Source organism: Lepus europaeus, chromosome 7 (genome assembly GCF_033115175.1).
Source record: "Lepus europaeus isolate LE1 chromosome 7, mLepTim1.pri, whole genome shotgun sequence".
Lineage (NCBI taxonomy): Eukaryota > Metazoa > Chordata > Mammalia > Lagomorpha > Leporidae > Lepus > Lepus europaeus.
The window spans coordinates 55,424,704-55,449,514 of NC_084833.1; the positions used below are offsets into that span (position 1 = coordinate 55,424,704).

Consider the following 24,811-nt stretch of genomic DNA (forward strand, 5'->3'; position numbering starts at 1 on the left):
TATTAGCCCAAAGGTGTGTGATTCAAATTTTAAATTGAGCAAAATTACACATTACAATAGGCCAAAATCCTTTAGGGTTCTTTGATAATAGGTGACTTTTTAATATTAAATACACAGATACTGAAAATCTATGATAAATTATACATATCATGAATATTTCATATTAAATTCTAATCATATAATTTGCTCTGTTTACTATCCCTTGGAAGATTTAAGCAAAAGTGATCTCTTACTATAATACATCTTATCCTAATGGGCCTAGAAGTATTCTTCAGATACAAATCATGTCTCACCTATTTGTAGCTCCAAACATCTAAATAAATTAAGCCTCAATTAACATTTACTGATGAACTCCAATATGAAAAAAGAGCAAAGACTATCACCTACTGAACAAGAAAGGAATAAAGTAAGGCTATCCCAAATAAGAGTTAGAGTTCAACATAATAACATAAGATGTCTGAAAGATCATCCAAACAAATACAAATTCTGAAAACAAGCATTAAGCTTCCACTATATGTATATCATATACTACACTGGATGCTGAGAAAACAAAGATAATAGCCTAATAAGACAAAATCAACTCTGTCCTATAAAGGCCCCTTCTTTTAAAAATCAGGGTATTTTTTAACTTTACAAAATAATAATCTAATAATAAGAAAAGAATAAAGAAGAATGCACAGGTAATCCCCGTGAACATTTTGGTAACCATCCTTGCAGACAGCACTATACATGTACATGAAGTTACTTAAGAGGGATTCTAAGATACCTACTGTGCAGGATCCTATTTTCCTCACTCAACTCCATGCCTGGGGGATCTCTCCAGACCAATGGATATGGCTGTACGTGACATGAAGGTACTTTATAGTTTGGAAATGTGATTATTTAAATAGTTCTTTCAAAATAGTAACTTCCAAATACTTAACGATGCTTCAAAACTGCATCACTAGTTCTTTAAAACGAAAGCCAAATAACAAGACTGGGAAAATGAAAAACTTAATTCTTGTTCTAAATAGCTAACTAGTATGAATGGCTCATACTCATCTTTGCAGCAGTAACACTATTTTATCTCAACAAGTTCTAAAGAGCAAGGAAAATACAGTGTTAAAGGATTCTTACCTGTTTCAACACATCTAATATAAGCTCATTAAAGACTTCATTAATTGCCATAGACACCGTCTGTCGATCCATGCCTTTGCTAAACTGTCCATTTCCAATAAGTTCAATGAGTTCCCACACAGAAAGGCCATCTTTACTGTCTTCGAAGTTGATTTTATAATGTTCAAATTGCTCTTGCTGCCAGCCTCCTCCCATTGCTTCTGTAAGTTTCTTAAGCAGGTATTCAATCTATATAAAACATTTTAAAAAATTATTTTCTAGATTAAAAAAAACTTCCTAATGCAGGTTAAGTATGTTATTTGCACTGATATGGTCAACTTAGGAAATATTCTTTACAGTCCAAAAGCACTTATCTTTAAAGAATTTCCCATTGTAAGGGAGAGAGTATGGATAAAATGTCACTGATTCTATATGAGTCTTGAATAAGGAAAGGAATCACCAACTATAACTCTCTAATAGTACAGCTGTATACAGCAAACCACATATAAAACTGTATACAAACTCATTAATGTGATCTGATTATCTTTTGTTGGATATTTCAATACACCAGCATATTTATCTTACTGAACACATAAGCACTTCATTGAATGTATCAAAATAATATATATGTCATTCCCCAATTTAAAAATTTCCTTTGTATGCTAAGTATTTAAGCTTATGCTGCCTCTACCATCAAAACAGTGAAAATGTTGTAAACAGTGGTTGAATTCCCAATATGATCTGGAAAACTTTACTAAATCTTGAAACACTATATCCTCAGGTAGAAAATACTGCTAATGAGATAGCAGTTTAACAAAACAGGGTAGCAGTAATACTGAGCGAAAAGTTGCTATCTCATCTCTTCGGAAAGCCTGTGCAATCTACAGTGCTCTCAAACTGCACGTATCCAGAAACAAATGAATCAACTCTACTGCTCAAATGGCTTCCCCAGGTATTACTGATTTCACTTGGCGGAACACCATTCACACATTCACCCATGCCAGGCTTCTTGTTCTGCTCCTTGACATCAAACCAGTGACAAAATCCTGCTCTTAAACTGTGGGTTATGATCCACTGTGAATCAACCTAGTGAGCAATAATTAACATTTTCTGGAATGGCATGAAAACTAATTTGAGTAAAACCACAACAGAGACAATTAATGTTTTTTGTTTTTTGTTTTTTTAATTTGACAGGCAGAGTGGATAGTGAGAGAGAGAGAGACAAAGGTCTTCCTTTGCCATTGGTTCACCCTCCAATGGCCGCTGTGGCCGGCGCATCTCGCTGATCCGAAGCCAGGAGTCAGGTGCTTCTCTTGGTCTCCCATGCGGGCGCAGTGCCCAAGGACTTGTGCCATCCTCCACTGCCTTCCCGGGCCATAGCAGAGAGCTGGCCTGGAAGAGGGGCAACCAGGATAGAATCTGGCGCCCCAACTGGGACTAGAACCCGGTGTGCCGGCGCCGCAAGGCAGAGGATTAGCCTGTTAAGCCATGGCGCCGGCCAACAATTAATGTTTTGTGATAGCTTTGCTGTGTGTACACATGTCTATATGTGTGTGAGGTTGTGATATGAAATGTTTATCTTCATATGGGTTACAAATCAAAAGATGAAAACTTGTGTCCCAGGCAGGCAGTTCTCAAATCCATCCTTCCTAACCCCATCTGCCTTTTTTAGGCCTCCTAGTTGGTACTCTTATCTCTAGTATTGCCCCCTTTTTATCTATATTCTGTCAGAGATCCCTCCCAAGATTTATTCTATTTATTTGAAATGCAAAGTTACATAGATTGGAAGAGACAGAGGCAGAGACACAAATAGAGAGATCCTCCATCTGCTGGTTCACTAGCAGATAGCCACAATGGCTGGGGCGGGACAGGCTGAAGCCAGGAGCCTGTATCTCCATTCGGGTCTCCGACATGAGTGGCAGAAGCCCAAGCACTTGGACTGGATTGGAAGTGGAGCAGACAGGACTCCAACCAGCGCCCACATGGGGTGCCAGCATCACAGTCAGTGACTTAACCTGATGTACCACACTGGGCCCTGCCAGAGATTTTTCTTAAAAAATAAAAATAAATAAAAATAAAAATCTGAGCCTGTTGTTTCTCTTCTCTAAGCCCTCCTTGGCTTCCCATCACCTCAAAGATGAAAGCCACATCACTTCTGGGCCTTTGGCTGAGATCAAGTGCAAAGATAAAAGCCACACTCCCTTGCATCCCTTAGTGAGGATGCCTCAGTCTACCTTCTCTAATGTGTCTTCCATTGTGTCCCATCTCACCACTAACACCACAGATTAGGGATTCTATAACTTCTACTGCAAAGGGCTGAATAATAAATACGCAGGCTTTGTGCATCTCTATCACAGGTTCTTCTTTTTGGTTTTTGGTGGTTGTTACAGCTCTTGAGAAATGAAAAATTATTCTTAGCACATGGGCCATTCAAAGACAGGCTGTGGGCTGGACTTAGCCAGCAAGCTGTAGTTTGCCAATACCTGCCATAGGTTATAAATACTTTACCTACTTAACACACTTTTTAAAATGATTCTATGACTTTCCCCATACTCCCCTCTCTATTTGGAATATCTTTCCCCTATTTTTCTACCCAGGTAAGTGGTATTTGTCCAAATTCTACATCCTCTAGGATATTTCCACTCAAAGTGAGGTATGTACACCAGCAGCACTGGTTTATTAAAAAGAAGATTCAGCCTCTACCAAAGACTGTAAAATTGGAATCTGCTTTTTAAGAAGTACCCCAGGTGTTCATAGGCACACAAAAGTTTGAGAAACACCACTCTAGCAAAACTGCTCTGACCACCCATAACCCAGGACTGGTATTCCTTTCATACATCACTGCACTCAGCATACTGTACTGAAATTATCAGAAGCCACACCACCATTTTCTGAATGTCTTGTAGGAAGAAGTATGTCCCATTCATCTTTGAATCCCTAGACCTCATCAGGATGCCTAGAACATAGCAGATCTTGCTAGTGTTTGCTAAGCTGGAATGAATTAAGTAAGGCCCAATGTTTTCATATAAAAGGGACATAACAATATTCATCAGATAAAACCACTATGGGGATAAAATAAGGCAAGCATAGAGCACATTGCACACTGCCTGGCACATAGCATTACTCCATCAATGTTGAGTGAACTCTCACTTTTCACACTGAGTAGAATACTATCCAATCATTTAATAAGCATCTATGAAATAACAAAGTTAAGAATGCAAAATTAAATTTACCAATGATTTTCTTGACATAAAGATACATAATTTTTAAAAACATTGCTTTTTAAAAAGACTTATTTATTTATTTATTTGAAAGGCAGAGTTACAGAGTAGCAGAGGCAGAGAGGAAGAGGGAGATCTTCCATCTGCTGGTTCACTCCCCAAATGGCTGTAACAGCTGGAGATGGGCCAAACTGAAGTCAAGAGCCAGGAGCTTCTTCTGGGTCTCCTACATGGGTGCAGCGGCCCAAGCACTTAGACAATCTTCTGCTGCTTCCCCAGGCACATAAGCAGGGAGCTGGATTGGAAGTGGAGCAGCCAGGACACGAACCCATATGGGATGCTGGCACTGCAAGCAGCAACTTTACCCACTATACCACAGCACTGGCCCCTACATATATGTTTGACAAATATTTGTCAAAAACACGGAAATAGTCAATTTTGTTCCAGATTGGATTGTGCATTTATTTCCTTCTTTCCTATGCATTTCCATTAATGTTTCTTAATATTGTTTGTGAAATAATGTATTTTAATGGAAAAAAGAATGAAAATACAATTTTGCAAAATAATGTACATTTACAAAATATCATAAGTTCAAGAGAGAGCAGGCATTTAGCCTAGCAGTTAAGATACCAGTTAAAACACCTGTATCCCACATGGTAATGCCTGGATTCAATACCCAGCTCTGGCTTTCTACTTCAGTTTCCTGCTAATGAAAACCCTGGGAGATAGCTGTTATATCTCAAGTAACCTGCCCCGATATAGGAGATCTGGATTGAATTCCCAGCTCCCAGCTTGAACCTGGCACAATTCCAGCCATTTCAGGCATTTGGGAAATTAACCAAGATATGGATGTGCTCTCTGTCAAGCAAATAAATTTCTAAAAAATATTTTAAAATACCAAGAAGGGCTGGTGCTGTGACACAGTGGATTAAGCTGCCCTAAGGGTAAAGCTGAAAACTTGCCATGGGACTCCAAATCCCATTAAGCTGGGTGGTACTACTGTCATCTCACTAGTTAAAGTGATCACTTTAAGTGTATAACTGGTCATGTAGATAGCAATAGGTATCAAAGGGATCACATAAATAAGATCAAGTATCTGCTAACAACAATAGATAGAATTAAAAAGAATGATCCAACATGGGAAGCAGGCCAACAGCAGACTCATAGAATGACAAATGCCCTAAACAGCACTCTGACCTCAGAATCAGTCCTTAAGGCATTCAGATCTGGCTAAAAAGCCCATGAGAGCATTTCAGGCATGGAAAGCCAAGACAGTGTGGCAAACAAATGACCTACATGAAGGATCTCTGTCAGTGAGATCCCAGTGGAAAGAGGGGGCCATCAAAGAAGGAGGTACTTTCCTCTGAAAAGAGGAGAGAACTTCCACCTTGCTTATGGCCCTATCTAAATACTGACATAGTTTGAGGACTCAAAAGGCTCCCAAAGCCTTGACAGCTCATGACAAGAACCTTGGGTCATCACTGATGTCATAAATAAGAATGTCAACTGTTAAATCAACAACAGGAGTCACTGTGCACTTACTTCCCATGTAGGATGACCTCTGTCCTTAATGAGTTGTACTATGATAATTAATGGTAAAATTTATCTTCAAACAGTAGCAACATAAGATGGCCCAAGTCCTTGGGCCCCTGCACCCATGAGGGAGACCCAGATGGAGTTCCAGTCTCCTGGTTTCAGCCTAGCCCAGCACCAGACCATTGCAGCTATCTGGGGAGTAAACCACCATATGGACGATCTCTATAATTCTATTTTTCAAATAAAATAAAATAAAATGCCAAAAGTTCTATTGATTTAATCCAATGAGTTATGAGCTCCTCTAGGACAAAGATAAACATTTTATACCCTAGAACAGCACATGGCACATTTCTTTTTTTTTTTTTTAACTTTTATTTAATGAATATAAATTTCCAATGTACAGCTTATGGATTACAACAGCTTCCCCCTCCCATAACTTCCCTCCTACCCGCAACCCTCCCCTCTCCCGCTCTCTCTCCCCTTCCATTCACATCAAGATTCATTTTCAATTCTCTTTATATACAGAAGATCAATTTAGTATACATTAAGTAAAGATTTCAACAGTTTGCACCCACATAGAAATACAAAGTGAAACATACTGTTGGAGTACTAGTTATAGCATTAAATCAACATGTACAGCACATTAAGGACAGAGATCCCACATGAGGAGCAAGTGCACAGTGACTCCTGTTGTTGACCCAACAAATTGACACTCTAGTTTATGGCACCAGTAACCACCCTAGGCTCTCGTCATAAGTTGCCAAAGCTATGGAAGCCTTCCAAGTTCGCCGACTCTGATCATATTTAGACAAGGTCATAAAAGACAGGGTGAGGATAGTAACCAATAATCCTAAGAGTGGCATTAACCAGGTCTGAAAAATCATACAGCATTAAGTGGGGAAGAGGACCATCAGTACACACAGGTTGGGAGTAGAGCCATTGGTGGTAGAGTAGAGGTTATGATTACGAAGGAATGAGGCCCAAGTGCACTAGACAGGGTCTAGAACAAAGGACAGAGTCATTATTAGAGGAGCTAAGAAAGGTGCTGTCTAAGCTACAATTAAGTTTTCTGATTGAGAGGCAAATAGAACCTGACAGAAGGGGCTTGATAATAAACTGTTGGGCTTTAGGCCTTGTAAGTTAAGAGGCCCAGACCTATCTATCTCTTCACATGGGGTACATCCTAAGGGAGGTGTGAACCTCCTAGGGGAAGGCACTCTGTTGACTTTCATTACTTGGCTGGCCTGGGAGGAGAGCTGGCCAGGTAAAGGCAGGGGGCATCTCTAACAAGAAATTTACAGTTCTGCCTGCAATGCTGCTGACCCTACTTGGCCGTCCCCTCAGCTGCAGTGGTCACTTTGGAAGCTGGGCTGAGTGAAGGGCTTTTCAGCTTAGAGCCAATAAGATCTGTGGCTCTGACCTGGGCATCCTTCGACTCCAGGGCAGGTCCATTTCCAGTGACCCAACTCTTGGCAGAGCTGCCAGGGCTCTTCACAAGTTGACTTCTGCTGAAGCCCAGGCTTACCACATTGAAAGCCACTGCAGTGGACTGGCCTGTTGGGTCTCCTTGAGGGCAGATCACTGTACAGATCAGCCATTAATAGGCCTGCCACCCATTGCTTCTGATGCCTAGCTTTCTTTTCCTCCTGGTTTTTGTTAAAGCAGACCAGAGGATGCAAGTCAAGGGAGTGCCCAAGTCCCATCTCTATTCTTTGGTGGCCTGAACTACAAGTCTATAGTCACAGGCATGTTCTGTAGTAGTTTTCTAAGGTAGACAATGCCCATGAGGAAAATTATATTCTCACTTAAAAACTTTCTTTCCCTTTGGTCTGAAAGGGAGATTTTTTTCTACTTACTGTTTTCTTTGCTGATGGCGAAGTAAATCTAGCTATGAGATTATTATTTAAGCTTTTATTTTGGCTATGCTATTACAGAAAAATGTTAGCCATCTCTTTTATAAGGTCTAAAGATTAAGTTGTGCGTCCTACAGATTCCTTTATAATAGAATTAGTTTCCTACCTTGAGGAGAATAGAGAAATGAAAGAACAAGTTGGGCTTAGAATAGAGAAATGAGGGAGCAAGTCCTAGATCTCTTGCTGACAGTAGCAATATTACAAGCACATGGCACATTTCAACAAACATGTACTTTGTTGGAGAAAAACACACTTTCATTTCTCTTGTTGGAAATATATAATCTTCTGTTAAGCTTACCTGTAGACATAATGAGACATTTTCTTGACTCTTAACCAAGGAATGGATAGGAAGAAAAACAAAATGGCAGTAGGTGGTATGGTACAGTGAACTAAGCTTCTACTTGGGACACCCACATCCCATATTGGAGTGCCCAGTTTGAGTCAGAGCTTCTCCACTTCTTATGCAGCTTCCTGCTAATGTGTCCAGGAGGCAGTGGATGATAACTCACGTACTTGGGTTCTTGCCAACCACTTGGGAGACCCAAATGGAGTTCCTGGTCCCTGGATTCAGACTAGCCTAGGCCAGGCCACTGCAGCCATTTGGGGAATGAACCAGAGAATGAAAAATGTGTCACTCTACCTTTTAAATAAATAAATACATCTCCTAAAAAAAGAAAGGAAGGAAATGGCTCAGAGGGAAGGAGAAAGGCAAAAAAGGGAGAGAAAAAAGGAAAAACTAAATAAAAGTCAAGAAGAGAAATAAGAAAGAATCAAAGAAAAAAACATTAAGATAAATAACTGCTCGAGATAAAATAACTTGGTGTCATTAACACTGACAGAAGTTCATCAATCTCCATAAAGACAGCACAAAGAAGGGCTCAGGCTATCTGAGGTAAAGGGAGTATGGGCACAACTAGAAGTTTTAGTAGTAAGGTCAAAGGAAGCTCATGTGTGACCACATGTATGTGGACAGGATGACTGCACACAGGGATAACAAGATGGTTCAGCAGGCTGATTGTCCAAGAGAGGAAACCGTCTTAGCTCTTCCTCATCTACCCCTCTGGATAAGCCCAAGTCCCTCACACTCTGAGCTTCAGTTTCCTCTTCAATATCAGATTATTGTTCGTGCCTGTTGGTAGCAAGCTCAGCTCCAGAGGCAGCTTCTCAGGTTCTCCCTGAACCTGTCTGAAGATGCCCTTGTGAAGGGCATCAACACTGCGCATCTATCTGCTCAGCATTCCCAGGGACTGTAACAGGTAATAAGAAAGACTCATTTCCTGTTGACTTTCAACACAATCATATACTTATCATAACCAAGTAACTTAAGGACCTTCTAACTCATTAGATTGAGCCAAAGAGAGACAAACAGTCCCATTCTCCACTATTTAATTATACTAAATAATAAATTACATTGCTGCTGGGTTAGTTTCCAGTGGCCTGCATCAATTCTAAGAGCTCATTCAGTTTCAGGAAGCAGCTTACTTCCTCCTTCCAAGCAAGTTTCACCAAAAATAACAAAGAACAAACTTTCAGGCTGCATGTGATTTTTCAAGGCCTTCAGCTCCAAAATTTATTCTGTTAAAAGTTTTTTCCCTGTCATGATTAAAAAGGGTACTTATTGGCTTAGAATTCAGGTTTTATTTCATTTAGGGTATCTAAGCCTATTTCAGAGTTAAATTTTCATTGCATTGAAGCAAACCTTCCAAATAAGTCCAAAACACACACATCCTGTTTTGTTCTTGGTTCTGTGGGAAAAAAATATTAAGTAAAAACTATACTCTACAGACACTTATTTCCAGGAATAGCAGCTCAAAAAAAAAAAAAAAAATCAGGTAACCAACTCAAAGGGGAACATACTATTTCTTGACATCTGTGCGGTAGAAGCATCTTTTTTAAGAACAAACAAAAAATTATTTTATTTGAAAGGCAGAGTTACAAAGATAGGGAAAGACAGAGAGAGATCTCCCATCTGTTAGTTCACTCCCCAGATGGCTGCAATGGCTGAGACTGGGCCATGAGCTTCATGCGGGCCTCCAACATGATGGGTACAGGGGCCCAAACACTTGGGCTATCTTCCACTGTTTTCTCAGGCACATTAGCAGGGAAGTGGATTGGAAATGGAACAACAAGGACTCAAACTAGCACCCATATGGGTTGCCAGTGCTGCAGGTGGTGGCTTATTCGATACACCACAATGTTGGTCCCTGGTAGAAAAACCTTAACCTCACTACATAAATTATTTAAATATTTAACATTCTTTATTTTTTAAAGATTTATTTATTTGAAAGGTAGAGATGGGGGGGGGGGCAGAAATGGGGGATGAGAGCGGGGGCAGGGAGAGAGAGAGAGAATCATCCATCTGCTTGTTCACTCCCCAAATAGACACAATGACCCAGGCTAGGCCAGGCTGAAGCCAGGAACCAGGAGCTTTTTCTGGGTCTCCCACATGGGTGCAGGGGTCCAAGCACTTGGGCCATCTCCCACTGCCTTCCCAGGCACATTAGCAGGGAGCTGGATCAAAAGTGGAGCAGCCAGGACTCGAACCAGAGCACATATGAGATGCTAACACTGCCGGCAGAGGCTTAACCTTCTATGCCATAGCACCAGACCCTTGAATAACATTCTTTTTTTTTTTTTTTTTGACAGGCAGAGTGGACAGTGAGAGAGAGAGACAGAGAGAAAGGTCTTCCTTTTGCCGTTGGTTCACCCTCCAATGGCCGCCGTGGTTGGCGCGCTGCAGCCGGCACACCGCGCTGTTCCGATGGCAGGAGCCAGGTGCTTCTCCTGGTCTCCCATGGGGTGCAGGGCCCAAGCACTTGGGCCATCCTCCACTGCACTCCCTAGCCACAGCAGAGAGCTGGCCTGGAAGAGGGGCAACTGGGACAGGATCGGTGCCCCGACCGGGACTAGAACCAGGTGTGCCGGTGCCGCAAGGCGGAGGATTAGCCTAGTGAGCCGCGGCGCCGGCCTTGAATAACATTCTTGATACTACTTTCTGGGTGATAGAAAACTGAATCAAAAACAAACTTATCATCTGTACCACTATACAATTGCCACTGCTATATCTTGTATACAAATAGCACTAATTGAAGCTGGAGAGAAAAAAATATTTCTTAAAAAAACACTCTTTAAGTGGAGAGACCAAGATGGTAGAATAGGGAGGGAGTTTACTGCTCTAGTCTAGGGAAAGACAGTTCAAAAAAACATGGAAAAAATGCAAACTCAAGGAAGAGTTAGGGAGAAAATAGCAGAGGAAACTCCATGCAAATTAGAGGGACACTGTGGATCTCCATGGAGGGTGTAGACGCGTACACTCAGGACCCCAGCAGCCAAGCGCCTCAGCACCAGCTTCAGAGTGAGGTGAGATCAGACAGCAGCAGCCCAAGCCACTGGCGATAAAGCTGTGTGAAGCGCCTGGCATGAGTCTGGCTTGGAGTACTGTGGGGGACAGTGTACCTGCCAACCTAGAGGGGAAAAGCGGAGGCATGTTTCTCCCTGACCACCCAGTACTGGCATCCCGTAACTAGCCAAGATGGGGTGGGTGCCATTTTAAAATATGTAAAAGTTGCGCCAGCTCATGTCTGTAAGCCCAGCAACCAGCCAAGAGGAGACGCCTGAGTCTGGCTGGGAGCACTGACAGGGGGCTGGGTGCCCATGACTGAGGGAGTCCTGTGTACTGGGACTGTAAAAACACTGTGGCTGCATGGGAGGGTGCAGGGTGTGGCTGCATCTTTGGTCAGTAACTGTGGGCAGCTCCACAGGCTTAGGGCCCTAGTGAGGGTCATTGCTGTGGGATCCATGTTCACACAGAGGACTGCACAGATCCTTTGTATAGCAGTGAGAAGGAATATTATGTCCACTGGGGCTAGCAACCAGTCACCGGTCTCCTTGGAGAAGAAGAGGCGAGTGTGAGACTACACCAACAGAGTAGGTTAAACTTCCCCTGATTAAAAGAAGAAGAGATTTACCACGCCCGACTTAGATGTCACCTTGGACACTCCCCTCACTTTGGAGCACTGAACAGAGCTCCCTGGCCATACCCAGCACATGCCTCAGGATCTTCACTCAAAGAGCAGACATTCCACTAATCCACAGAGGCATAGTTCAAAGATAAAAGCCATCACAAGGGAAAAAAAAAAAAAAAAGACGTTATCTCCACAAATGCCTAAAAATAAACACAGAAATTCAAGAAACAAAAATAAGGAAGACAACATGATGTCTTCAAAGGAACACAATAACACTTGAATACTAGAATGTGAAAATGAAGAGATTCAAGAAATGCTGAAAACAGATTTCAAAAAACTGATCATAGGATTACTTAATCAGAAGCAAATCCACGAGTTAAAAAAATCCATACATACATGAAAGAAAATTTCTCCCATGAAATTGAGATTTTAAAGAGAAATAAAAATAAAATATTAGAATTGAAGAATTCAATAGATCAAATAAAAAAATGTGGTGGAAAGCAACAGCAGACTTGGTGAAGCAGAACAAAGAATATCCAACTTAGAAGACAAATCTCTGGAAATTTCACAGTCAGACCAAAAAACAAAAAAGAAATTAGAAAACTAAAAAACAGTGTTGGAGATTTATAGGGTACTATCAAACAACCCAACATACAGATCTTTAGGAGTTCCTGAAGGCATGGAAAGAAAGAACAGATTAGAAGGCATTTTTAGTGAAATAATTAGAGAAAACTTCCCAAATTTGAGCCACACAACGACACATTGTAGTCTAACTCTCCACAGTAAAACACAAAGATTCTAAAATGTGCATGAGAGAAATACCAGATAACCATCACAGTATCTCCAATTGCTGACTTCTCATCAGAAACTCTACAGGCTAAGAGAGAATGGCAAGATATAGTCCAAGTCTTGGCCAGAGCCGCAGCTCACTAGACTAATCCTCCGCCTGCGGTGCTGGCACACCAGGTTCTAGTCCCGGTCGGGGTGCCGGATTCTGTCCCGGTTGCCCCTCTTCCAGGCCAGCTCTCTGCTGTGGCCCGGGAGTGCAGTGGAGGATGGCCCAAGTACTTCGGCCCTGCACCCCATGGGAGACCAGGAGAAGCACCTGGCTCCTGCCTTCAGATCAGTGCGATGTGCTGGCCGCAGCGCGTCGGCCGCGGCGGCCATTGGAGGATGAACCAACGGCAAAGGAAGACCTTTCTCTCTGTGTCTCTCTCTCACTGTCCACTCTGCCTGTCCAAAAAAAAAAAAAAAAGATATAGTCCAAGTCTTAAGAGGAAAAAACTGTCAGCCTAGAATCCTGTACCCTGCAAAGCTCTCATTTATGAATGAAGGTGAAATAAAGACCTTCCATAATAAACAGAAATTGAAAGAATCTGTAACTTGTCCAGCCTTACAAAAGATGCTTAAGGATGTGCTACACACAAAAACACAGAAATATGGTCATCATTATGAAAGAAGGTGAAGGCAGAAAATCTCCTAGTAAAAGTACAAAGGAAATCCAAAGTAAACAATAGGAATATTTATGGGAAAATGACAGGGTCAAGTCCTAACTTATCAACAGTCACCTTAAATGTAAATGGCCTCAACTCTCCAGTTAAAAGAGACAGACAGGCTGAATGGATTAAAAAGCAAAACCCATCTATTTGCTGGCTACAAGAAACACATTTCACCAACAAAGACACACAACAAAGACTGAAAGTGAAAGGATGGAAAAAGATATTCCATGCTAACAAAAACCAAAAGAAGAGCTGGTGTAACCATCCTAGTACCAGATAAAATAGACTTTCACACAAAAACAGTTAAAAAAGACAAGTATAAACATATACACACTTATTATATACACTATTATAAACATATACACACTTAATTACAGGGCACCTGTTTATTTAAAAAGAATGTTAATGGCTCTAAAGGGAGACATGGACTCCCATACGATAGTAATGGGGAACTTCAATAGCCCATTTTCAGCAATGGGCAGATAACCAGGCAGAAAATCAGAAAGGAAACAACAGTTAATTGACACTATTGACCAAATGGACCTAACAGATATCTACAGAACTTTTCATCACATAGTTGCAGAATACACATTCTTCTCACAATGCTAGGCCATAAAGCAAGTCTCAGCATATGCAAAAAAATTAAAATCATACCATGCATCTTCTCTGACCACAATGAAATGAAACTGGAAATCAACTCTCAAGAATCTCTAGAACATATGTAAACATATAGAGACTGAACAAAATGCTTATTGGGTCATACAAGAAATCAAAAGAGAAATCAAAAAACTGTTGAGGAACAATTTCTTTTTTCATGCTCTGTTGAAATCTTTACTTAGTATAGAGAACCTTCTGTATATAAAGTTCATTGAAAATAGATTTTAGTAAAAAATAAGAATGGGAATAGGAGAGGGAAGAGGAAGAAAGATGGGAGAGTGGCTGGGAGGCCCAGGTACAGTGGAAAGAATCACTATGTTCCTAAAGTTGTATTTATAAAAGACATGAAAAGTTTGTATACCTTAAATAAAAGGTTTCTAAGGGGACAAAAAAAGACACTCTAGACTTAAACAAAATGCAAATGATCATTATGATAGGTGGCTGCTGGAAACATTAAAATTACCTTAAATTTCTAAGGCTTAAAAACTGTTGAAAGATTACAATTAAATCCAGGTATATAGTCACGACAAATTAAGACATTATAGGGCAGGCAACTGGCCTAACAGTTTAGATGCCAGTTGCGATGCCCCTGTCCTACACCAGGGTTACTGGTTTAAGTCCTGGTTCCACTCCCAATCCTAGCTTCCTGCTAACATGCAACCTGGGAGGCAGTGGTGATGGCTCAAGTAGTTGACGTCCCTCCACCCACATGGGAAAGACATGGATTGAGTTCCTGCTGCGCACTTCTGCCCTCAGCCCAGGGCAGTGCAAGCTTTTTGGGGGTGAAACAGTTGATGGGAGTTATCTGTCACTGTCTCTCTCTCTCTCTCTCTACCTCTCAAATATCTTTTTTAAAAAAGATTAAGTGTTAAAATTTATTACCTAAATGTATATTTTCATATTAAATTCTTTTAAAATTTCTAAGCTCAAAACTAGTTCAAATATATTACTAAATTATTGAGAAAAGAAACAAAATCTAACACAGCATATAATTTTCAAAATATAGTGTAGCCTTCAGATTGTAGTGTTTGGCAAAAGGCCAGGTGACATACTAAGAGCTCAAGAAATACAAATCCATGCACTAAATCTCAGGAGGCTGGTTCGGCAGCCAGACAAAGCAATTGCACATAAATCTTTTCCAACGATCCCTTCTTTCACCACACAAGAACTCTAAGCCACAGAGGAATAATCCGTAAAACTAACTTCTAACCACAAGAAATGCTAAGGGAGTTAAGGCCATCAGAGCACAGAACAAATCCAAACAAGACACAACAAGCAAGCTCCTGGCTATTCTAAGAAATCAAAAAGAGGCTGTTTTCTTCTTGAATTGTTTTGAAACAGGACAAATCATTCCCATTAGCCAACAAAAATGAAGGTGAGCATGCTGAAGACTTTGGAATGGGCCATGGGATACAGAGAGGAATAGAATCATGGCACACATCCAGGACCACATTCTTCAGTCCACCTAGACCAGAAAGCTTTTTCTTTTAACATTTTTGTTTAATAATTTTTTTTTCCATTCAACTCTGTCTGTATTTATTTATTTATTTATTTGACAGATAGAGATATAGACAGTGAGAGAGAGAGAGAGAGACAGAGAAAAGGTCTTCCTTCAGATGGTTCACCCCCCAAATGGCGGCTACAGCCAGCGCTGTGCCGATCTGAGGCCAGGAGCCAGGTGCTTCCCCTGGTCTCCCACGCAGGTGCAGGGCCCAAGCACTTGGGCCATCCTCCACTGCCTTCCCGGGCCACAGCAGAGAGCTGGACTGGAAGAGGAGCAACTGGGACAGAACCCGGGGTGCCGGCACCACAGGTGGAGGATTAGCCAAGTGAGCTGCGGTGCCAGCCCACACATACTCTTCACTCCATCTTCCCCTACTATTAACATCTCATATTAGTATATTTGTCACAATTAATGAACCACACCCAACTTTCCTATTTCTTTTTAACCAAACTCTTTTTATCAACATTCTGTGTTCAGATCGAGATTTTGTTTGTTTTTAATTTTAGCTCCCACATACAATGGAGAACATGTGGTATTTGTCTTTCAGTGTCTGGCTTATTTCACTCAACATGATATCTTCCAGTTCCATCCATTTTGCAGCAAATGGCAGGATTTTATTATTTTCTATGGTTCAATAAAATTCCATTGTGCATATATACCATATTTTCTTTATCCATTAATCTGATGATGAACACCTTGGTTGATTCCACATTTTGGCTATTGTGAACAGTGTTGCTATAAATGTGGTGAAGAAGGTAGCTCTTTGAAACAATGAATTGATGTCTTTTGGATATATACCCAGTAGTGGGACTGAAACATACAGCAGTTCTATTTCTAGTTTTTTAAAAAATCTGCATACTATTTCCCACAGGGGCTGCACTAATTTATATTCCCACCAGCAGGTTTTGTTTTTTGTTTTTTTTTTTTTTTTTTTTGGATAGGCAGAGTGGACAGTGAGAGAGAGACACAGAGAGAAAGGTCTTCCTTTGCCGTTGGTTCATCCTCCAATGGCCGCCACAGCCGGCGCGCTGCAGCCAGCGCACCGCGCTGATCCGATGGCAGGAGCCAGGTGCTTTTCTTGGTCTCCCATGGGGTGCAGGGCCCAAGCACTTGGGCCATCCTCCACTGCACTCCCGAGCCACAGCAGAGAGCTGGCCTGGAAGAGGGGCAACCGGGATAGAATCCGGTGCCCCGACCGGGACTAGAACCCGGTGTGCCGGCACCGCAAGGCGGAGGATTAGCCTGTTGAGCCATGGCGCCAGCCCCCACCAGCAGTTTTTAAGAGTTCCCCTTCCTTCACATCCTCACAAGCATTTGTTACTCTCTGTCTTTTGGATAATAGCCACTCTGACAGGGGTGAAGTGTTAACTCATTGTGGTTTTGATTTACATTTCTCTGATGGCTAGCAATACAGAGCATTTTTCTTATATTTGTTGGCCATTTGTACTTTTTTTGAAAACTATACATTCAGGTCTTTTGCCCATTTCTTAACAGGGTTGGTTATTTTGTTGTTGCTGAGTATTTTGAGGTGCTGGTATATTCTGGATATCAGCCCTCTGTTGGATAAGTAGCTTCCAACTATTTTCTCCCATCTGTCTCCTCACTCCACTGATTGTTTACTTTGCTGCAGAAGCTTCTGCTTTTGATTTAATGCTCCTTTGGTTTTGCTTTTATTGATGATGCCTTTGGAGTCCCAGCCAAGAAATCATCTACATCAATGTCTTCAAGTGCTTCCTCTATTTTTTCTTCGAGCAATTTCATCATTTCAGGTCTTACAATTTAGATCTTTGACTCATCTTGAGTTAATTTTTGTATATGGTGAGAAGTAGGAACCTAATTTCATTCTTCTACATATATATGTCCAGTTTTGCCAGGACCATTTATTGAAAAGACTATCCTGGGGGCAGGTGTTGCGGCTCACTAGGCTAATCCTCTGCCTGCGGCGCCGGCACACCAGGTTCTAGTCCCGGTCGGGGCGCCGGATGCTGTCCCGGTTGCCCCTCTTCCAGGCCAGCTCTCTGCTGTGGCCCAGGAGTGCAGTGGAGGATGGCCCAAGTGCTTGGGCCCTGCACCCCATGGGAGACCAGGAGAAGCACCTGGCTCCTGATCAGCGCGGTGCACTGGCCGCAGCGGCCATTGGGGGATAAACCAACAGTAAAGGAAGACCTTCTGTCTCTCTCTCTCTCTCTCACTGCCCACTCTGCCTGTCAAAGAAAAAAAAAAAAGAAAGAAAGAAAGAAAAAGACAAGACTAAAAAGGGCCAGCACTTAACAGGTTAAGCCCCATCCAGCGATGCCGACATCTCATATGGGCATCAGTGCATGTTCCATTTGCTCCATTTATAATCCAGCTCCCTGCTAAGTGCCTGTGAAAGCAGTAGAAGATGGGCCAAAGTCCTTGGGACCCTGCACCCACATGGGAGACCCAGGTGAAGCTCTTGGCTCCTGGCTTCAACCTGGCTCAGCCCCAGCCATTGTGGCCATTTGGGGAGTGAACCAGTAGATTGAAGATCTCTATCTCTCCCTCTCTCTGTAATTCTTCACAAATGAAATAAATTTTTTTTAATATATTTTATTTATTTGAAAGACAGAGTTACAGAGAGAGGTAGAGACAGAGAGAGAGGTCTTCCATCTGTTGGTTTACTCCCCAGATGGCTGCAACAGCTGGAGCTGCACCGATCCGAAGCCAGGAGCCAGGAGCTCCTTCTGTGTCTCCCACATGGGTGCAGGGGACCAAGCACTTGGGCCGTCTTCTAAAAAAAAAAAAAAAGAGAGAGAGAGAGAGAAGAAGAAGAAAGAAACTTCCCATCACTACAGTGAAATTACTTCCCAGGCCTTGATTGTCAATAACCACTACCAAACTGTTAAATCCAAGGGCAACTTCTTACCATTGTCTGACTTTTTTACAGCATCTAATTCTTGTAACTACTTTGCAGCTTCTGAGAACTTGTTGTTTCTTTGGTGCTCAGGACTCAACACTCTCCCAGGTCTCCTTCTACCTCACAACTGTTCAGTTCAACTACCTTTACAAAATCTACTTCCTGGGGCTGGCACTGGAGCACAGTGGGTAAAGCCACCATCACCTGACCTAACATGCTGCTGTGACTTTCCCATCTGTCTCCATCCTGGCCTCTTACAAGCTCTAGATAAGCACTTCCAATTGAATACAGGACAGGTCCAAAAGAATCTTTCACCTAAAATGCCAAATGTCCCAAACCCATCATCATGCAACATGGCCCCAAGTTGTTCATCATCCTGTCATTCAAGCATTCATCATGTCCCTCCCTGCTCTGAGCACTTATCATGGGTCCAGGCACTATGTTAAATGCCTGATAAACATCGACTTTTTCAATCCACACAAGAGTGCAATGAAAAAGGTAGTTATCTCCATTTTATAGATAAGAAAACCCAAATAGATAGATTAGAAATTTTTCACATAGCTAATAAGTGGTACAGTTAGGTCTGATTTCAAAGATCATGTTTTAAACAAATATAATATATTACCTCTCAACTGCTCAGGACTGAAACTTGTCTATACTTCCCCATAATTGGTCCTATAAGCTCCAGGTTCCTCCCAATTGGCTTTGTCTTCTATTCTCACTGATAGGACCATACTTAATCTGGAGTACCACTTACCTTAACTTCTCATCTCCCATCTAACACATGGTACCTGCCATAAGCCATGCTAATGCATCATGCCCTGACTGAATTGGTGAAGTGGCCACCATGGAGAACTCTCCTCAGTATTAGGAACAATTGCAGGAAGATTTAAGTTCCTGAGCAGCACCCAGTATCCAGGGCCAGAGGTATTCCATGGTGCAAGTGCAACACCGACCTCCTAGTGGCAACAGCATTTTTCTTATGGCTCCTCGCTGCAGTGACCATTACACTTCAAGCTCCATAAACTCCACACCCAGCTTGTCAGCCATCATGGTGATTCTGTGAACTGCTCAGCATCCCTTTCCTAAAACGTTCTTTTTTGTCTTAAATCACTCAGTTTGTCCACTTCCAACTAAGCATCCTGACTGGCAATTCAATCAAGCTGACACTTCACTCATTTTAAAACATGCCCTTTGCTTTTCTGCCTCACACAGGCTTATCCACTACTTCTTCTATCACAATTATTCTCTGCCTACTCTAGTAAGTCAAAATCCTTCTGATCATTTAATGCCCAGTTCAAGTTCTACTCTTCACATAAATATAATGCCTCACACTGAATGAACACTTTTTTTTTTTTCAAGATTTATTTATTTATTTGACAGTCAGAGTTACAGAGAAACAGAGTCAGAGAGAGACAGAGGCCTTCTATCCACTGGTTCACTCTCCAAATGGTTGCAATGGCTGGAACTGGGCCGATTCAAAGCCAGGAGCCAGGAACTTCTTCTGGGTCTCCCATGTGGGTGCAGGGGCCCAAGCACTTGGGCCGTCTTCTACTGCTTTCCCAGGCCATAGTAGAGATCTGGATCAGAAGTGGAATAGCCAGGACTCAAACCAGCACCCATAGGGGATGCCAGCAGCGTCAGCCCCATGAATGAGCAATTTCAAAGGGCTAGGTACACATCTCATTTAACTGTCAGAGAACCTTGGGAGATAATTAGTAGCATTACTTCTAATTTATAGTTGGAGAAACCACAGCAAAAAGGAATGCATGTAAACTGCCCAAGGTCACACAGCCAGTGAACAGTGAGGAGTTCAGATTCCAAATCTAAGAAATCTGACTCCAGAGCCCTTTTCTTAACCAGGGATCAATAAATTACAGTCCACAAGCCAAATCTAGCCCATCATTCAAACCTGGCTCATCATCTTTTGGTTTTTAAGGTTTAAGATTTATTTATTTATTTGAAAGGCAGAGTTACAGAAAGAGAAGGAGAGACAGAGAGAGATTTGGTTCACTCTCCAAATGGCCCTAGCGGCCAGGGCTGGGCCAGACCAAAGCCAGGATTCTGCAATTATGTCTGGGTCCCCCATGTGAATGGCAAGGGCCCAGTAACTTGGTCCTTCTTCCACCGTGTTCCTAGGCACATTAGCAGCGAGCTGGATTGGAAGTGGAGCAGCCAGGACTTGAACCAGCACCCACATGGGATGCTGGTACTACAGAAGGTGATTTAAACCTTATGTGCCAGAATGCTAGCCCCTCACCATCTGTTTTTATACAGCCATCAACTAAAAACAACTTTTACATTAAATGGTTGGAAAATGGGGGGGGCGGGGGAGGAGGGCACTAAAATAATATTTTGACCCACAAAAATCAAATGTGACATTCCTAAGTAAAAGTTCTGTTGAAACACACATACACTCCGTGGCTGTTCTCAGGCTACAACAGCAGAGCTGAGCAGCTCTGACAGGCAAGTTGGCCCTAGAAACCCACAAAGCTTCCAATACTTACTGGCTGGCCATCAAATGGAAAAGTTGAAGACTGCTTTTAACCATAGATTAAACTGCCTCTCTTTAAAACACTTCCCTGACTCCTGACCTCCCCCCAGCTGGAATAATTTCTTCCTTTATCTGCGGTCTCATAGCATCTGCATCTCTCCTATAACAGGCAGTCTACTTTGCTTTGTATCACACTCATTTTTCTCCTCAACAGACTAGATTCCTTGAAGGCAGGAAGTAAGCTTTATCTCTTTGCATTCTCTTTGACACCTTACTTATTGCTGGCAGTCAATAAATATTTGCTAATTTTCAATAAAATATTGCAATGCGAACATTTAAACTGACTTCAATTACTTCCCTAACATGAACATGAATCACAGAAACCACAGACTAGACTCAATATTGGCAGGGTGGTTAAAAATAGACACATTGAACCATTAATATTAGAAGTACAAATTGGTACAGGCTTTCTGAAAGGTGATTTTGTCTTGTTCATCAAATGTCTTGAAAGTATGCATTTCTTAGGACTCAAAATCCTATTGCTGGAAATTCCTATGGTAATAAGCAGACTAGTATATAAAAATGTATACAGTGATGAAACTCACTGGGATAGGCATTTGGCACAGCTAAGGCTAGGATGCCACTTGAAATGCCAACATCCCAAATCAGAGTGCATATATTCTAATCCCAACTCCACTCCCAGTTCCAGCTTCTGCTGATGTGCACCATGGGAGGCAGCAAGTGGTAACTTAATTAGTTGGATCCTTGCCACACACAAGGGAGACCTGCACTGAGTTTCTACCTCCCAGGCATTTAGGGAGTGAACTCGTGGATGGAAGCTCTCTCTTTATATCTATCTGTCTCTCTCCTTCTACCTCTACCTCTCAAGTAAGTAAAATAAATAATAGATAAAAATTTTAAGATATTATTTTTCAAAAAAAAGATTTATTTATTTATTTGAAAGGCAAAGTTACAGAGACAAAGATGTTCCACCTGCTGGTTCACTTCCCAAATGGCCCCAACAGCCAGGGCTGGGCCAGGCTGAATTAAGGAGCCAAGAGCTTCTTCCAGGTCTCCCACGTGGGTGCAGGGGCCAAAGCACTTGGGCCATTTTCCATTACTTTCTTAGGCATATTAGCAGGGAGCTGGATTGGAAGTGTAGCATCCAGGACGCAAACTGGCACCAAATTGGGATACAGCATTGCAGGTGGTGGCTTAACACGCTACATCATGATGCTCGCCCCTAAAGGATATTATTCTTTAAAAAAAAATAGTAGTCATAGGAGTTAAAGTACATATTATCTGCGCACAGAACTAAGTCTTCCTTTTCTTTCTTTCTTTTTTTTTTTTATTTGAAAGAGAGAGAATGAGAAACAGATGGACAGCAAGAGAGTTCTACTGCTGGTTCACTCCCCAAATGCCCAAAACAGCCTGGGCTAAAGCCTGCAGCCAGGAACACAATCCAAGTCTCCCAAATAGATGGCAGAGACCCAAGTATTTGGGCCATCCCCACAGCCTCCCAGGGTTTGCATCAGTAGGAAGCTGCTCTCAGGAGCCAGAACTGGGACTCAAACCCACATATTCTGATGTGGGATATAGATATCTCTTTTTTTTATTATTTGACAGAGTTAGACAGTGAGAGAGACAGAGAGAAAGGTCTTTCTTCCGTTGGTTCACCCCCCAAATGGCCGCCACAGCCGGAGCTATGCTGATCTGAAGCCAACAGCCAGCAGCCTCCTCCCGGTCTCCCATGCGGGTGCAGAGGCCCAAGCACCCAGGCCATCCTCCACTGCCTTCCCAGGTCACAGCAGAGAGCTAGACTGGAAGAGGAGCAACCGGTACTAGAACAGGTGCCCATATGGATGCCAGCGCCGCAGGTGGAGGATTAACCAAGTGAACCACGGTGCCGGCCCCAGGGACATAGATATCTTAAACTGCTAAGCTAAACTGATACTCCTAAAGACTTATTTTGTAAATGAGAGGATTACAGTTGATTTTAACTTTGTACGTTATTAGTCTTTTATAAATTCCCTACTGCAAGAAGCATGTATTACATGTATGACTTTTTAGGGCAGTAAGATAACATAAATCCTCCTCCAATTTTTTTCCCCTTTGAAAGTTCAGGGAAAGTAATCTAGAACAAAACAAGCAGATGTCCTTTTTCTTTTACTTTGAAAAGTATAGAAAGTCGTGATCCTGGACTTTGAAACAAGAAATTATTTAGCCACACTAAACAGCCTTAAGAATGACACTCTGAACACATGTGTTTCCCATACAGCACCACTCTGCCAATTCTTATGGTTTACCAATCCACAGCACACAGAAAATTATGTTGACTGGTATGAAACAAAAAGCCTTTATATATGAGTATGGAATCCTCTGTAATCACAGCAATTTAAAGAGGAGGAGTCCCCCCTCTGCCAACCTCTAAGGGCACTCTATGCCCTCAGATGACTATAAATTTAGGGTTCTTTTTGACACAAGCTGTTTTGCCTCTGATCCTAAAACACAAGTCAAGTATCTTCTTTCATATCTATACAAAATTAACACAAATACTTCTAAGCCAATGTGTTAAATACTAAGATGGCCATAGAAAACTCCCCAAAGTCATACCTTACCTCTTCTGGAACAATAATTAATGGATACTTGTCTTCAGATAAAAAGTTAAAAATAACCCATACTTTAAACGCATCTTCTTCTGTAATGAGCAGGGGACTCTTTGTGAGGTTTTTTTTGACACAGAGAGTCCAACACATCCGATTGAATTCAATCTTGTCAAAGTTATCTTGGACCTAAAAAGGAATGAGAAACAAGTTCAGTGAACCAGTCCAAAATAAGCAGCATATAAATCAAGTAAAATAGAAAGACAAGGCCTCATTAAGGGTTACATTTTAATTAACTCCATTAGCCAGCAGCCATATCTTACATATGTACTGTAGATACAACACTTCCACAGCTCAACTAAGAATGCCGTATTTAGCCCGACACTGAAGCCTCTATCTGTCCATACCACCTATTTGGCGCATAAAATACTGATCTGTCAAATGGTTATTGTTCCATGTGCACACATTATGTTCCTGAATACAGATTACCAATCCTAGTCCACACAAGGAGCTGAGGTTAATTCGTCAGCATAGGTCACATGCAGATAACTTCATCATTCCCTATATGGTCAGATACCTTCTTTTGAGAAAAAGCATTTAACTAAAACTTTTTTTAAAAAATATTTATTTATTTGAAAGGTAAAATTACAGAGAAGCAGAAGCAGAGAGAGTCTTCCGCCTGCTGGTTCACTCCCCAAATGGCTAAATGGCCAGAGCTGGGCTGATCCAAAGCCAGGAGCCAAGAACCTCTTCCTGGTCTCCCATGCGAGTGCAGGGTCCTAAGCACTTGGACTTCTACTGCTTTCCCAGGCCATAGAAGAGAGTTGGATTGAAAGAGGGGCAATCTGGACTCAAACCGATGCCTATATGGAATGCTGGCACTGCTATACCACAGTGCCGGCCCCTTAACTAAGACAGCCTTGTCATCCGTTCATTTGCTTATGCACCCAATAGTCCCTCAGCATCTATTATAAGGCAAGTATTGTATAAAAGTTAAGGATATAAATGAGGAACTTGATCTATGCTCTCCCCCCCCCCCCACAGGTAGAGTTATAGACAGTGAGAGAGAGAGACAGAGAAAAAGGTCTTCCTTCCGTTGGTTCACTCCCCAAATGGCCACTACGGTTGGAACTGTGCCAATTTGAAGCCAGGAGCTTCTTCCAGGTCCCCCACATGGGTGCAGGGGCCCAAGCACTTGGGCCATCCTCCACTACTTTCCCAGGCCACAGCAGACCGGCGCCCATATTGGATGTCGGCGCCCCAGGCAGAGGATTAACCAAGTGAGCTACGGTGCCAGCCCGGTCTATCCTCTTACGATGTTCTGAGTTCATTACAGAAAACAGACACATAAATAATCTTTTTTTTTTGGACAGGCAGAGTGGATAGTGAGAGAGAGAGAGAGACAGAGAAAAAGGTCTTCCTTTTTGCCGTTGGTTCACCCTCCAA

General features: G+C 42.0%; 1 protein-coding gene across 1 annotated transcript in view; it reads right to left on the reverse strand.

The window, feature by feature from the left end:
• SWAP70 (switching B cell complex subunit SWAP70) overlaps positions 1-24,811 on the reverse strand; it is a 107,014-nt gene that overhangs the window by 27,224 nt on the left and 54,979 nt on the right. The window contains exons 3-4 of the mRNA XM_062196517.1: positions 23,381-23,554; positions 1,117-1,344 (exon numbers count right to left, since the gene is read on the reverse strand). Of these exons, the coding sequence (XP_062052501.1) occupies positions 1,117-1,344; positions 23,381-23,554 (402 nt within the window). The remainder of the gene's footprint in view (positions 1-1,116; positions 1,345-23,380; positions 23,555-24,811) is intronic.